Source organism: Kogia breviceps, chromosome 3 (genome assembly GCF_026419965.1).
Source record: "Kogia breviceps isolate mKogBre1 chromosome 3, mKogBre1 haplotype 1, whole genome shotgun sequence".
Classification (NCBI taxonomy): domain Eukaryota; kingdom Metazoa; phylum Chordata; class Mammalia; order Artiodactyla; family Physeteridae; genus Kogia; species Kogia breviceps.
Genome location: NC_081312.1, coordinates 98,629,184 through 98,645,101, shown reverse-complemented (window position 1 = coordinate 98,645,101; position 15,918 = coordinate 98,629,184). Strand labels below are relative to the sequence as shown.

At 45.1% G+C, this 15,918-nt stretch overlaps 1 protein-coding gene across 2 annotated transcripts in view; it reads left to right on the top strand.

Moving 5' to 3' along the window:
* The window catches only part of LARP6 (La ribonucleoprotein 6, translational regulator), a 37,156-nt gene that overhangs the window by 6,778 nt on the left and 14,460 nt on the right, over nt 1-15,918 (top strand). Inside the window, exon 1 of one of the 2 annotated variants that reach the window (XM_059056920.2) lies at nt 9,309-9,590. The exons of the other annotated variant lie outside the window; for it this stretch is intronic. Within the exon in view, the coding sequence (XP_058912903.1) occupies nt 9,388-9,590 (203 nt within the window). The 5' untranslated portion in view covers nt 9,309-9,387. Of the gene's footprint in view, nt 1-9,308; nt 9,591-15,918 lie in introns of those variants that run through there. 2 annotated transcript variants of the gene reach the window in all.

Below are 15,918 nucleotides of genomic sequence, written 5' to 3'. Positions count from 1 at the left end.
TTAGGCAGTTCTTTTCTAAGTACTCTTGTCTATCAGTCTTTAGTTGATACTTCATAGCATCCCTCACACCTCTTTCTCTGGTGAGCATCTAAACTAAGGATTCTTGCCACTAAGTCATCACTTTATGAGTTAGCCTGGGTCCCAACCAGACCTTCCTCTGGAGAGGGAGAAAGTGAGAGAGCATGCACTGAGCTGTGGTGTCTTCCATATGGACTTGCCAGTCCAAGGGCGCTGGGCCTTCAAGATTCTACTTCAGATCAGCCTCCAACTGATCCAGTGCTACTTCAAGTCTGTCACCAAATCTCCAGGCCAGAAGACTTCCCAAAGGCCAGACGTGACCTTGAGTCCACCAGAAGTTCAGGCCAGGTCCAGAATTATACAGTATTTTAACTGCCCTCCCAACCCTAACACCTCCTTCTTGGTCTCTCAGAGACCAATCATTTAATGGTCCTGAGGAGTTCAACTCTGGAGAAAGGGACAAAGACTGAGTAGAACTATTATTTTAATTTCTACTTGATTTAACTTAATTGTCTTGCAGTGTAATTGATTTCCTTAGGACCCTAGTACTTGGGCCAGTGCTGCTTATTATTGGATTAAGTATCTCCAGATTCCCAGATACCCCCTACTTTTATCTGTACCCTCACTGCATGAAGCCTCTGAGGACTTAGAAGCTAAGTAAGGTCTGAATCTGATGTTGAAGATTATTTAAACTTCGAGAGTCTTACCCGGAATTGCACAGGATGCTTGTTAAGATCTCCACCAGGCAACATAACCTGACACTATTAGGTGATTAGGGGTATGGAGATTACCAACCGGGGCTGCAATCTTACTGTTTAATGTTGTCTTCGCTGGGCATTCATAAAATATATGCTAAATTCTACTTTATTCAATTGCGAAGTACCTTGACATCATTAAATTATTTCTTCAACAAATAGTTAATAAACACTTGTTATGTATCAGGACTATGGGGATACAATGAGATTAGAGTAATGAGATAGACATACATGTCTCTGCCTTCATGGAGTTTACTATCGACTGAAAAATTAGACATGAAACAGAGTCAAAAATATGATGAGTGTTGCAAAAGTATAACCATAGGAGCTTATGAAACCCTTTATCAATCAAGTGTGGCTGCATAACATTGGATTATTATTATTTTTAGGGTTTTATCCTGCACCTTGCAACCATTAAAACATATATCCAGTTTTGTGCCTCCTTGCCTCTAGGGTGATAAGCTCATCCTGGTTTGTCCACGACTTTCTTGGCTTGGCACAAAATTCCATGGTCAGAGAAAACCCTCAATGCCCAGCAAACCAGGACGGTTGGTTTCACTTCTTGCCTTAGGGAAAGTTTGGAGCGGAGTTCTTTGACTTTTGTTTACAAAAGCCTTAGTCTTTCAGGTTAACTGACGGGAATCATTCAAAAAAGTCAATTTCATTAAGCAACAACAGCAACAACATAGAAAGGCAGAGAAAGTATTCTAGATTAAAACTATATTCTAGAAGGGTATAAAGAGAAAATGCAATGTGTGACTCAATTGGATGCTGGGGTTCTTTTTGTTTGTTGTTTTTTTGCGGTACGCGGGCCTCTCACTGTTGTGGCCTCTCCCGTTGCGGAGCACAGGCTCCGGACGCGCAGGCTCAGCGGCCATGGCTCACGGGCCCAGCCGCTCCGCGGCATGTGGGATCTTCCCGGACCGGGGCACGAACCTGTGTCTCCTGCATCGGCAGGCGGACTCTCAACCACTGCGCCACCAGGGAAGCCCTGGTTTTTGTTTTTAAGCATAAAAAATTATTGGAATGGAACATTTGGGGAGAATCAAATATGAACTCGGTTTTAGATGATTTTGTGGAAATACTGATAATTTTGTTAGGTGTGACCTAACAAATGGTGTTGTGGTTATGTAGGCATATGCCTTTATTTTTAGAAGACACAGTCTGGAGTACTTAGAGGTGAGGAAGCAATGATGGCAAAATATTAACAATCTTTTAATCCAGTAGAATTTATAAGGGTGATCATTTTATTATTCTTTCAACCTTTCTGTATCTATGAAAATAATAAAAAATTTTGGGAAAGAAGTTAGCAACCATTGAGCAGAATAAGGTTTGAGATGGGAGTAACTTCTCCGGGAACCAGAAAATGATTCCTCTAGAATGGAAGCAAGAGGAAAAAGGAGGAAAATGGTTGTATGTCAGTGGTGTTGATTCTAGGCCCACAGTATCATGGCAAACCCAGCAAAGTTCCCCATGTTCCAGTCTTGGCCTTGAAGCAGCAAGCTTGGCATTGAGGCAGCCAAGAGAGCCCCCTGACTGATGATATAGACATTTTGGTAGATAGATTCCTGGGAAAACAGATGACTGGTGACCAGATGACAGTGTGGAATTTTGATCGAAAAGTCTTCTATGGGAAGAGTGCAAACTAAAACTGAGATTCAATTTCCATCACCCCAAAGAGCTACATTTTCTCCACATCTTAGTCTATGGGCTGCATTGAATGCCTTAGACACTAAACTGGTGACTCCAGAAAGGTCCACCTGAGTGAGTGACATTTTGGCTGACAGATTAGTAGGAGTTGGCCTGTGAAAGGGGGGAGAATTAGTGCTTCAAGCACCAGAAGCTAAAGAATGTGTTGGTGCCTTGGAATCAACTGAGAGAAGCTCCACATGGTTGGAGCAGAGACCTAGGGCCAGGGTGACATGAGATAAGGGTGGGAAAGTGGGCAGGGGCCGGGATGTGCTATACCTTCCAAACTGGGCAAAGGAAATGACGCACACCTTCCCCACCTCCAGAACGCCAGGGTCCGTCCTTCTGTCTCAACACCCCTGCCCAGTGCCAGTGCCTATGCCTCAGGGCTCCTTGGAGTGCTTGGTTTGGGCTACAGATTAGAAGTCACTCTGACTGGGCACTAAGTTCCTTCTGCAAAGGGGATGATAATGACGGAAAGGCCAATCTTCTGAATCTCCTGCCACCTGTCCCTTCTTGCCCACCAATGCTATTAATACATGATCCTCACACCCACCCACCCCAAAGACTCCCCAGGTATCTGTGGGAGAGAGGTCTCACATGTGTTCACAGACAAGTCTAGCTAGTCATCACCTGGTGTCTGTAGATCATCCCTTCTCTGCTGCCCCAGCACTTCTCAGCTAGACAGTGCCCTCTCCCCTGGGCCCAGCTGTGTACACCAGGCACCACCGTCTCCGTCCTGCAGCTGAGGATGGGCACAGGAGGTGCCAAAGCTGTGAGATGTTGTTCTGCTCAGTGGCAAAGAACGCCTCCCCCTTCATGTGTATGTTCAATCAGTAGAGTCCCAAAGTCATTTCCTTTCTGCCCAAATGGTTTATATTGGTTATAGAAAAACAGCTGTTTTCAGTTTTAATGCACAAGTTCCCAGCTTTCCATGGAACTCAGATATATAACCACAGGGCGGAAACAGGGTTGAGTAACAGGGCCTTGGGCCATGAGCAAACATACATCAGACACTAAGCGGTCCTCCAAATCACTCCTTTTTGACAGTTGAGGCTTTGTTAGTGGGTCAGGCTTGTGGTGCCTGGCTCCTATGTCCCTGGGATGACTATTCTCCTGGGAGGAGCTTCCTCTTGTAGAGATTTCTGGGTCTGCTCACTGGTTCTCTGAATGTGCCAGACCTATCTGAACCCCAGCAGAGCTCATAGCTTGGGCTCCTCCTGGGACCCACACTTTGTGACTCCCACTGGATCAGGATGCTTGAGGAGGGGACAGGATCTTATTTGCACTTGTATCCTTGGCATGTAGGAGGTGCTCAATTTATTTTTATTGAAAGACCATCCCATACGCTAGGCCAGTGGTCACCAACTTCAGCTTGATGGAAACCACTTGGAATATTGTTAAAACACAGATTTCTAAGCCCCTTCCCAGAGATCTAATTCATTAGATCTGGAACAAGGGTCCAGGAACCTGTGTTTTAGTAAGATCCCAGGTAATTCCAATGCAGATGGTTCTTAAATCTCCCTTTGTCTCTACCTCAAGCAGGCCTGAAACAGAGACACTATTAGCCCTTTAGCTCCTTCGTGAGAATTAGAAATAGGCACCTCTTCTCCTTCAGGTTGCATCAAGTTCAAGTGCAGGGCGACAGCTTGGTGAACAGAGTTTAGGCTGTTGTTTCAGTCCCTTCCTCCCCTTTACCAAGCATCCTTGTACTATGTACAACCTGCACAACCGTTTGCAGCAACCTGGTCAGAAGTCTGCTTTTGCTGAGAAGTCACTTGAGAAATTCACCTTCTTGTCACCTAGTCTGAAAGTAAACTGTAGGAAACTGCTGGGATTGAATTGGGCTCTTTACTTGCACCTGGAGATCAGGCAAGCCAGTAGCCAGTCTCCAGACCTTTTAAGAGGGGTCTGGGGAACATGAACTTGAAAGATCTAATGCAGAGGTTCTTATCCTTTGCCACATACTGGAATCACTGGGAGCTTTGGAAGATTTTGAGGCCTGGGTTTCACCCCCAGAACTTAATTGACAGGGGTGCAGCCTGGACATCAGACTTTTTAAGAGCTCCTTAGGTGAGACTAGTGTACAGAATCTCAGACCTAATAGAACTCCCACGCCGACCAGGTTGAAGCTTTGGCTGCTGTGTGTCTTCCTAAGAATTGGAGGACCAGGGTTACTCTCACCTCTTTGACCAGAGAATGCAACTGGCTCTCTTGCTCTGTGTAATCCAGCTTTGTGCAAGTTCTTCAGGCTTTCCTTCAATGAGTGCCTCTGCTTATGCTTCTTGGCACTTCTGCCAATCACCTTTACCCCTGAAATTTCTGAACACTCTCCTAGAACTAGCCCTCCTCTCACTTCCCTCCCCCCAAGTAAAATCCATCTGTTTTTAATGTGTTGCACTCCCCATCAGTTTGATAAACTAGTCTCCTACAAGGCATAAATGGCAGGCAAAGCTTAAACACTGTCTCTCTGAAATATGTGCCAAAACAATTTGATAATATGCCACAAAGAAATTAATGTTAGAACAGCAAGGTGTTATCTTTAAATGGTGGGACCCAAACTTGGGATGTTGCTTTTTTGGAGAGAGGGAACCTCATACTTAAGGGAGTAGGAGACAGTAGCTGAGAGCCTTCTGGAAGCCCCCACTGTTTTTGCCACTTGCAAAAATGGCTGGACTTCCACTAGTAATGCTGGTGATGCTATTCTTGCAAACGGCTTACAAGAAGGAATAAAGGATTCAAGTCCCCTGTTAGAAGGTGAGCTCCTAGAAAGAGAGACCATATTCTATCCCTTTTTGAATTCTGCTTCATTCTTACCACATAATTTGTATACTTTTGTCATGCAATAAATGTTATTGAGTTGCCAGATTTTTTTAACATCTTTATTGGAGTGTAATTGCTTTACAATGGTGTGTTTGTTTCTGCTTTATAACAAAGTGAATCAGCTACACATATACATTTATCCCCATATCTCCTCCCTCTTGCGTCTCCCTCCCACCCTCCCTGTCCCACCCCTCTAGGTGGTCATAAATCACTGAGCTGATCTCCCTGTGCTGTGCGGCTGCTTCCCACTAGCTATCTATTTTACATTTGGGGTAAGCTGGGACGAACTGAGAGAGTGGTATGGACTTAAATATATACCAAATTTTTAAAATTAAAACTTAGCACCAATTTATTGAGTAGCTACTACGTCCCAAGCCCTGAGCTAGTTGCTTCCATACATTATTTCATCCAATATTAGTAAATCCTCACGTATTGGTTAGGATACAGGCTAAGCTGCTGTAACAAAGATATCTCAAAATAGAGGGTTAAGCAAGGTGTGATTTTCTTTTTTTCTCAAATGATGATCCAGATTATGGTTCACTAAATAAGTCCAGGGTTTCTCTCTGCCATCTTTAACGTGTGGCTTCCATCCTTGGGGCTAACGTGGTTGCTCCTGCCAATGGGCAAAGGTAAAAGTCCAGGGAAGCACATCTGCATTTCTAGAAGCACAGCCCAGAAGTGGGAGTAAACATTTTGCTCCCATCTTATTGGCCAGAATGTAGTCACATGATTGGAACAATATGCAAAGCATTCTGGGAAGTGTGTTTCTTGTTAGGTGGCTATTGGGGATTGATATTATTCAATAAAAGGGAGAATGTATATTAATGTACAAGTCTCATAAAACACCTCATATCTGTGGATGGATATCTTGATTCTTACTGAAGCTAAAAATGAACTGTAGAACGATGCTGATTTCCTGCCCAGAGAGGTTCTCTTTTGTCAGTGTATGCAGAATTAAGTTGGCTCTGAAAGGCTACCTCAATTTATAAAGTTTTTTGCATTTAGACAAAAAAATACCAATTTCTTGATTTACAATGGAGGAAGATACATATGCAGCAGCTAGTGTTTGTGTTCCCACACAGGCTAAGCCTTTCCTGGTATGAAAGTACTTAGTCCACATCACAGTGTATACCAGCATACACCAAGCACTTAGTCCACATCACAGTGTATACCAGCATACACCAAGCATCTAATCTAGGCCAAGTGCTGTACTAGACATTTTCCACAAACTATCTAATTTGATCCACGTCTCCAGCTTGATGAGGTAAGGATCATTCAGACCATTTTACAGGTAAGAAAACAACAGCAGGAGGTTATGGAGCTAAGATGTGGCAAGGTTGGTGTCTGACTCCAGGTCTATCTGATACCAGAGCAGGTGCTTTTTCTACTATACTCTGCTACTTAGGTGGAAGCTATTCTAATAAGTGTCAAGACATCCTTGGTGATGTTTTTACAGGCTGTGCCTCTTTGTTCAGATTTCTGCTACAACATTTATTGCAGTGGACACATTCTTATTATTGAAGCCTCTCTTTTCCAGGCTCCCTCCATCTCCTGGTATTCATGGATCATGTCTTAGTCACTTTACAAAATTGAGGCCAGCACAGGGCCTGGTATTTGTTACATACTTAAACAAATGATTAAATGAGTAAATAAAATGCCTCCTTCACCTACAGTTATTGGAGCAGTCTCCAGGGTTGAGTTTTTGCTTTAACTTAACCGTAGGCCATCCTGATGCCTTGTCAGTGTTTTTCCTTTTGTTTTATACTCAGAAACTATGGAAAAAAGCCATGTCCCAGTTTGAGTTTACTATAAAAATGAGCTCTCAAGATTCCAGGGAAAGCAAACGAGGCCAACTGTGGGCTGAGGTCATGATTTTGTTGAAGGAGGCTTTGCTAATCATCCCCATACTGATGCAAACTCCCTGCAATGATGCTAAACACAGGCCTGGGTGGAAGCAGCCTCATTCCCTGTCCACAGCCAGTGTAGGAAGGAGCTGGAAACCAGAGGAGGCCCTTTAAAAGGCCTGGTTCCTTCATCAGTGACACAGATGATGAGGTGTGTGGGTAGAACTAATCAAATGAAATGTGAACTTGCCTTAAAAATTTCATGAAAATTTTGCATTTGATTCTCTCAGTGGGGCCCTGGCAGAAAGGTTTGTACTCTTGAGGGTACCCAATCCAGAACAGGAAGAGCTTAGTGCTGGATGGTGTATAGTATCCTTTCTAGATCCAAAATTCCTTTATACGGAGTCAGAAATAAATAATACCAGAATCAGCATAGGTAGAAATATTTGAATCTAAGGGCATATAAATTCAATTTATATTTTCAAAACTCCAACCAAATAAAACACCTCTGCAGATCAGATTCACCCACCAACTGCCAGTTTTCAAACTATAGGGGACTAGGAATCTATATTTTCAGAACAGTCCCCAGGGGACTCTTACGGTCAGGCAATTGGAAACCCTGATATAAGGTATGTATGAATTCTACGTAAATTAAAACCTGGTACCAATGGAGCCATTATCCTGGGTAGGGATAATAATCCCTGTAGTTTTTGCCACACAGAACAGTTTAAATGAGATGACACATATTGTTTTGTGAATTTAGGGACTAAAGTTATTAGATCAGGAGGCGTGGAGGGGCTTGCAAATCTATCTCCTCTTGCTCTTCATTGTATTGTAGCGGTGGACCAGATGTGTAGAGGTCCTATAACCACTGTAGTCCTGGAGGGAGGCACAGATCCTCTTGACTTCTTGCCTCTTCCTCCTAGTAGCTCACTCCAGGCTGTGAGCTGTTCTAGGGCAGAACACCAAGGGTCTACTTCTTCCTTCACTTACTCATTCTAGGACCTCTTCTTTCAAAAGAAGGATCTGAAAAAGAAAGGGATGCAGATTCCAGTCAAACCTTAAAAAGAGGGGCTGTCCTTACTGCCCACTTGGGTCTCTCCTGGCCCAGCTCAGGTGCCCAGAGCCCCGTGCATGGTGTTCTTTTTACAAGCATACTGATTTCCAAGACCCCATTTCTTGAGCCAAAAGGCGTTGGTCCAGGTTTCCATTCTTTTGAAGCCCTACTGTGGCAAATTAACACAACAGATTATGCATAAGGCGCTAAATCAAGAGCTTCATGAAAGCAGGTGGAAGTTTTATTCATTTCTATGCCCCTGTCCCTAGTTTCTGGGTCACATTTGAAGGGCTGAGATGGAACTCAATATAAAGCTAAATGTGAAAAGGTGGCAGGGTTTCAAACATACTGGCATTTCAATAGCTCCCTTTATTTATTCAACAAATATTTGGATGCTTACTATGTGCAGGGCATATTCTAAGAGGCATAGAGGGCAGTGGATTTCAAACTTTAGTGAACTTCAGCATCGCTTGGAGGGCTTGGTAAAGCACAAAGTTCTGAATCATAGCTTCTTAATCAGGAGGTCTGGGTGGGCCCTGAGAATGTGCAATTCTAACAAGTTCGTAGGTAAACCTGGTGCTGTTGGTCTGGGGACCACACTCTGGGAACCACTAGAATGAGGCACGGCAAGAGCCAAGTCCCTGACGTCACAAGACGCACAGTGTAGGGTGCTTATGCCATAGAGACCTACGGTGGAGATTTCGGTCTTCTGTGCAAGTCAGAAGGGTAGACGCGCAGGGGGCACAGAAGCCCCTTAAGCTGCTGTCTGTGCCTGCCACCCCCAGAGTTATCCACAAACTGTGAAGTCAGATGTGCCACGCCCCTGCCCTCCTGGGGGCCGTCTGGAAAGGAGCGGGCGGGAGGAGGGAGCCCTGGCACATCACTCGGGCTTGGGCTGCGTGAGCAGCGGGCGCGCACTGTTAGGACCGGGGGGTCAGGGAATCAGTCCCGGACAGGGCTCTGCAGGAGGAGAGCGAAGGAAGGAACCTTCCCCCTACGCGACCCCGTCAGCGCTGTCGCTCGGTAGGCGGTCGGGGTGGTGGCGACGGCGGCGCGGGGCGGAGCGCCGCGACCCCCGTCCTTCCGGGGCAGAGCCGCTCGCGTCGCCTCCACCCCCTCGTCGCCGTAGTCCTCGCCCGGCTGGCTCGGCCTCGCGGCGCGGGGACCCGGCGGCGCCGCAGACCCGGCCGGCCCGCGAGCCATGGCCCAGCCCGGCGAGGAGGCGCTGTCCGGGCCCGAGACCGCGGTGCAGATCCGCGTCGCCATCCAGGAGGCCGAGGACGTGGAGGAGCTGGAGGACGAGGAGGAGGAGGGGGCGGAGGCGCGGGGCTCGGGGGACCCCTCTCGGTACCTCAGCCCAGGCTGGGGCAGCGCCAGCGAGGAGGAGCCGAGCCGCGGGCACAGGTAAGCGCGGCGGCAGGGCCCTGGCCCAGGTGGGAGCCGCCGACCCCGAGTCCCGGCCGAACCCGAGTTGGGGGAGCACAACTCCGCGGGCACAGCGGGTCGTTACCCCGCCTCCCCGCGCCCCGGGAGGCTGCTCTGAGCCGTCCCACGGAGTCAGAACTGGCTTTTGGCGGTTGCTGGTGCCCGGGTCCGCAGCCTTTAACCCCACCAAGGCTCTCGGAACTGGAGGCGAGGATCTGAGGGGCCTGGACGAGGGCATGCTCTGGGACCCAGGGGAAAGTCCTTCCTGGGCCATCCTCACCATCTCCTCCCCAGAGGGAGACTCTCCTTCCCTGAGCTCACCCAAAGACCCTCCCAAAAGCCTAGCCCAGCCCTGTCTTCACTTCCGAAGCAGGCCCACCTCCCCATGAGAGTGGTCCCACCTAGCCTTCACTGCCATCATTTCCCTGCCTGTTTATCAGTCCAAGTGGGGTTGGGGGGCCAGCCAGGCACAGCTGACACTTGCTGCTGGGGGATCCAAGGAGGAGTGATTTCACCACGTAGAGAGTTCATTTGCCCCATTTGGGATCAGTTCAGGGCTTGCTGCTTCATCCTCCGCTGCTGGGGAGGATGGGGATTCCCATTTTCATCCCCCTTCTCCATCTGACTTCTAAGCTTACATCATCATCTTGCTGCCTTGGCGTTGGGTTCCTGGGTAATGGGTAGTCTAGCACAAGAAACCACCTGTCTAACCTCACCTCTGGGCCCTGAGCTTTATTATCAGCCAGAGAGAGACTTTACCCTTGTGTCCACTAACACCCAGGCCTTTCAGGACTGTGATTTTTTTCCTGCTGTTGAAAGGAGATGCAGTATGGAGCATCCATAGCAATAAGAGTAGGGCAGTGACAGAACTTGCAAATAATGGGAGATCCCAAGAGGCATCTATTAAGAGTCCTCTTTGCACATGCTTTGAGCTGTCAGAGCTCTGCAGGATAATTCCGTGGCAGGCATATATTTACTTCATTGGGAGAACACTCAACTCAAGGGCATGAGGATCCTGGGGCTAGAGCCATTCCCCTTCACTGCCTGACCCTTCCCTAGTGGAAGAGGTCTAGATTTAAGGACCCAGAGTTTCAGGGCATTCAGGTAGAGGTATTCGAGCAGGAATGTCCAGCCCAGTGGTTTAGTGCAGGAAAGCTGGGCCACAGCAGATGACATTAGTACATAACTGTGTACATTAGTACATAATATCAGCACTTTACTGTAAAGTCTGATTCATTCATTCACTCACCTGTGTGCTGAGGTATTGAAAGTATAAAAATAATGAGTCACTGACATCTCAATCTTGAGAAGGCAGTTGCTTAGTCAAATCATTTCAGAGGTCATGTAAAATAGTCCAGAGTGGCTTATTCTGCTGAATCTATTTGCCTGTAACTGTGGCAAAGAGCTGTCCCCTATCCCGGGGATTACATTTTGAGATTGTACCGGTAGCAGGGATTAAAGCCCTACTTATTTCTTGGGAACCCCTATGGAGATCTAGAAGAACACGATCCTTTCTTTGGGCATGGGGTGGTTCTTACCCCAGAGCTACCCTTCTCTCCCAGCTCCAGGGGCTGGAGTCTCATGGAGCATTCATTCTGAAGCCTTTCCTGCTGCCCACTGGCATAGAGTTGACCCCAGAAAAATCCCTGGGGTTCTTCAGGGTGGTGGAGCTGACAGACCCCAGCGGGCAAACATCCAGAGCACAGGGAGAGTGCAGCCAAGAACAGGAACCACGCCGCCCCCTGCTTGAGCCAGCCTGGCACAGCAGCGGCCACCACCCTGTGTGGACACTTCTGGGCTCCCAGAACCTGCAGGAGAAAGCCCAGGTTCCTAAACCCGCTGGTTGAGATGGGTATCCACCCGCATCGTTGCTCAGCCCATTGCTTCCTTCCCTGTCTGTTTTAACAATTCGTGCTCCCCCAGTGCTGACCCCCACTAGGTCCCTGAACACAGGGTGCTGTTTTGTGTCCACATGTCTTTGTGCCCCCACCTCAGATCCCTCTGATTAATTTCTAGTAGCCTTAAAACTTCGCTGCCTCTTCCCCACCATCCTCAGTCCCTACCCCAAAGCCAAGTTTGTTTTCTCTTCTCCATGTTGCTGTAGTACTCTGTACACACCACAATTGTAATTCTATAGTTTTGTCTCCCTCATAAGAATAATGAGATCCATGACTTCAGAGACCCTGCTTACCTTGTTTTCATTGCATCCTCAGTGCCCAACACAGCACCTGCCACGTAGTGGGCGTTCTATAAATATTTGTTGAATGAATGTGTGTCTGTAACATAGCACTCACTCCATCAAGTTGAAATATTTGTGTGTTTCTCCTCTTCTAGACAGTGAGATCTTTGAAGGCAGAGAGACCTTGTCTTAATCTTCTCCATATCTCCAATACCTAGCCCCATCTCTCTAGTCTTACCCCCATCTTGCTCACTAAAAAGATGTCTTTTCTTTTATTCTCACCTTTTTTAACATAAAAAATTTCAGACATAAAATGTGAAAGAGTAGTAACCTGAGCATTTGTGTTAACCTGCCATCTAGACTAAACAGTTGTTAGTATTTTGCCATATTTGTTTGATGGATATATGTGTGTGGTTTCCCCTGAACTATTTGAAAGTATGTTGTACACAAGACTTATACCCTAAGTACTTCATTTTGTAGCTCTTAATAATGACATTCTCCTATAAAATCATACTACTACTGCTGCAACTAAGAAAATTAACAATTCCCTAATATAATCCCTAAAATAATCTAATAGTCAAGTTCCACATCCATGTTTCCCTCAATTGTCCCACATTGTATTTTACAGCTGTTTCTTTTTCACCTCAAACCAGAACCCCAGATCGAGACAGTTGTCTATTATATATCTCTTTAGAATTTTTTTTTTTTTTTTTTTCCCCGTTGCGGAGCACAGGCTCCGGACGCGCAGGCTCAGCGGCCATGGCTCACGGGCCCAGCCGCTCTGCGGCATGTGGGATCCTCCCGCACCGGGTCACGAACCTGTGTCCCCTGCATCGGCAGGCGGACTCTCAACCACTGTGCCACCAGGGAAGCCCTAGAATCTTTTAATCTAGAGCATCCCCACTTTTTTTTTTTTTTTTTTTAACGCTTTCCTATTTTAGATAAGAGCCCAGATGTCTTTTGGAATGTTTCACAGTTTGAACTGGTCTGGTTATGTTCTCATCTTCTAGCTTAACTTGCTCCTTTGTACCATGTGTTTCCCAAAAACTCAAGTTAGCTAGAAGGCTTGATTAGATTCAGTTAAACATTTTGGCAAGAAGACTCTTTGGGCACTGCCATAAACTTATTGCACCACCTCAGGCAGCATCCTCCATTAGTGATGCTAAATTTGACTTCTTGGTTAAGGTGATCCCTTCATTGTGATTAACAAGTAACATCTGGTCTTCTTGTGAATATTGTTTCACCAACGACCTTTCACCTAATGGTGTTAGCATCCACTGATGATCTTTGCTTGAGTCAGTTCATCGGGGATTACATATTGGTGATTTTCTCATTTTATCATTCTTTGTACATTTATTAGCTGACATTCGTATGTAAAATAGAGCTTTCCCTGATCATCTGGGACTGAACAAGAGTCCCTCGTAAAGAGGCAAACAGAAATGAGCACTTCCTTGCCTTTTCCCCCCTCAGTTTATTTTTTTCCCCTCAGTTTATTTTTATTTTTATTTTCTTCCAGTTTTATTGAGCTATAATTGACTACAGCACTATATAAGTGTAAGTTGTACAAAATAATGATTTGACTTACATGCATCATGAAATGATTATCGCAATACATTTAGTGAACATCTATCATCTCATATAGACACAAAATTAAAGAAATAGAAAACAAATTTTTTTCCTTGTGATGAGAACTCTAAGGCTTTACTCTCTTAACATCTTTCATATAACACACAGCAGTATTAATTATATTTATCATGTTGCACATTATTTCTCTAGTACTTATTTATCTTACAACTGGAAGTTTGTACCTTTTGACCACCTTCATCCAATTCCTCCTCCTTTCCCCCATCCTCCACCTCTGGTAACCACAAATCTGATTTCTTTTTCTTTTTTTTTTTTTTTTTTTTTGCGGTATGCAGGCCTCTCACTGTTGTGGCCTCTCCCCTTGCGGAGCACAGGCTCCGGACGCGCAGGCCCAGCGGCCATGGCTCACGGGCTTAGTTGCTCCGCAGCATGTGGGATCTTCCCAGACCAGGGCACGAACCCGTGTCTCCTGCATTGGCAGGTGAATTCTCAACCACTGCGCCACCAGGGAAGCCCTGATTTCTTTTTCTGACTTTGTTTGTTTGTTTTTGAAGTATAATTAACCACCAACACTATGTTAGTTCCTGTTACACAACATAGTGATTCGATACTTCTATACACTTCAAAATGATCACCAAGATAAGTCCAGTTACCATCTCTCACCATACAAAGATATTACATAATTATTGACTCTATTCCCCACACTGGACATTTCATATCCGTTACTCATTTATTTTGCAGGTGGAATTTTGTGCCTCTCAATCTCCCTCACCTGTTTGTCCCCTCCCTCTACTTCCCTACAACCACCAGTTTGTTCTTTGTTTCTGTTTTATTATGTTTGTTCATTTGTTTTTTAGATTCCACATATAAGTGAAATCATGCAGTATATGTCATTCTCTGTCTGACTTATTTCATTTAGCATACTACCCTCTAGGTCCATTCATGTTGTCACAAATGAGAAGATTTCATTCTTTTTTATGGCCGTGTACTATTCCATTGTGTGTATATGTGTGTGTGTGCGTGTATATATATATATATATATTCATGCACACACACCACAGATTCTTTATCCATTCATCCATCTGTTTATGGATACTTAGGTTGCTTCCATATCTTGGCTGTTGTAAATTATGCTGTGGTGAACATAGAGGTGGATTTATCTTTTCTAATTAATATTTTCATTTTCTTCTAATAAATACCCAGGAGAGAATTGCTAGATCATATGGTAGTTCTATTTTTAATTTTTAAGGAATCTCCATACTGTTTTCCATAGTGGCTGCACCAACTTACATTCCCATCAGTGGTGCATGAGGGTTTCCTTTACTCCACATCTTCGCCAACACTTGTTATGTGTTGTCTTTTTGACAATAGCCATAATGACAGCTGTTAGGTAATATCTTACTGTGGTTTTGATTTGCATTTCCCTGATGATTACTGATGTTGAGCATCTTTTAACGTGCCTGTTGGCCATCTGTATGTCTTCTTTACTTTCTGATACTAGATATTCTAGGCTTAATTTGTACTTTTGTCATGGAATCCCTCCATTCCCACAGGAATCCCTGGTTTTTCAAATGCTAGGTGGAAGGCATTTAGAAACCAAGACCTGGAATTAAAAGTGCTAATTTCTGCTGGGGCATCATTTCTTTCAGGCCCTTTCAATAGACAGTGCTAAGAAATATATTTTTAAAAAAAATAAGTTTGGGCTTCCCTGGTGGCACAGTGGTTGAGAGTCCACCTGCTGATGCAGGGGACGCTGGTTCGTGCCCCGGTCCGGGAAGATCCCACATGCCGTGGAGCGGCTGGGCCCGTGAGCCATGGATGCTGAGCCTGCGTGTCCGGAGCCTGTGCTCCGCAACGGGAGAGGCCACAACAGTGAGAGGCCCACGTACCGGAAAAAATAATAATAATAATAAGTTTATGTTGATAATTCCAATTCAAATTTGACATTTCAGGGGATTTGCCTTATTTCTTTTATTTTTATACTGAAAATCTTGATTCCTAATAACATTAACACATTTACTTATTTACTTTGTCTTACAGTGTGTAAAAATGATTTAAAACTATAATACTAAATATTAGTATGAATGATAAAACCACTGAGCACATCTGTTCTTCATTTAACAAACAAAAACATCTAGGTTTCTTTCTCTTCCTGATTTTACAGGGCCATTGCACTAGGCCATCCTTTCCCTGTTCTGGATGATGATAATGAAAGCTTTCATTTATTAATGCCATTTATGTGCCGTATGTAGAACTAAGTACCTTGTGTACATTATCTCTGCTCCACACCACAAACCATTATGTAGACCTGGAGAGACATCCACTAGTTGTACTTTTCCTAGGCCCTAGGAAATATGCCAGAACAGCATGGCAGAAGACAGGATTAGAGAGGAAGGTCATGATCTCTGTAATAAATACGGAGGAAGCCATGGACCAACCAAACAGCATATGGCCTCTGCTAGTAGAATCCAAAATGTAGTTGTTCCCGTGATACCTTTTCCAGAGTTGGTACATACCTATATATATTTTCAACCTGTCCTCCTG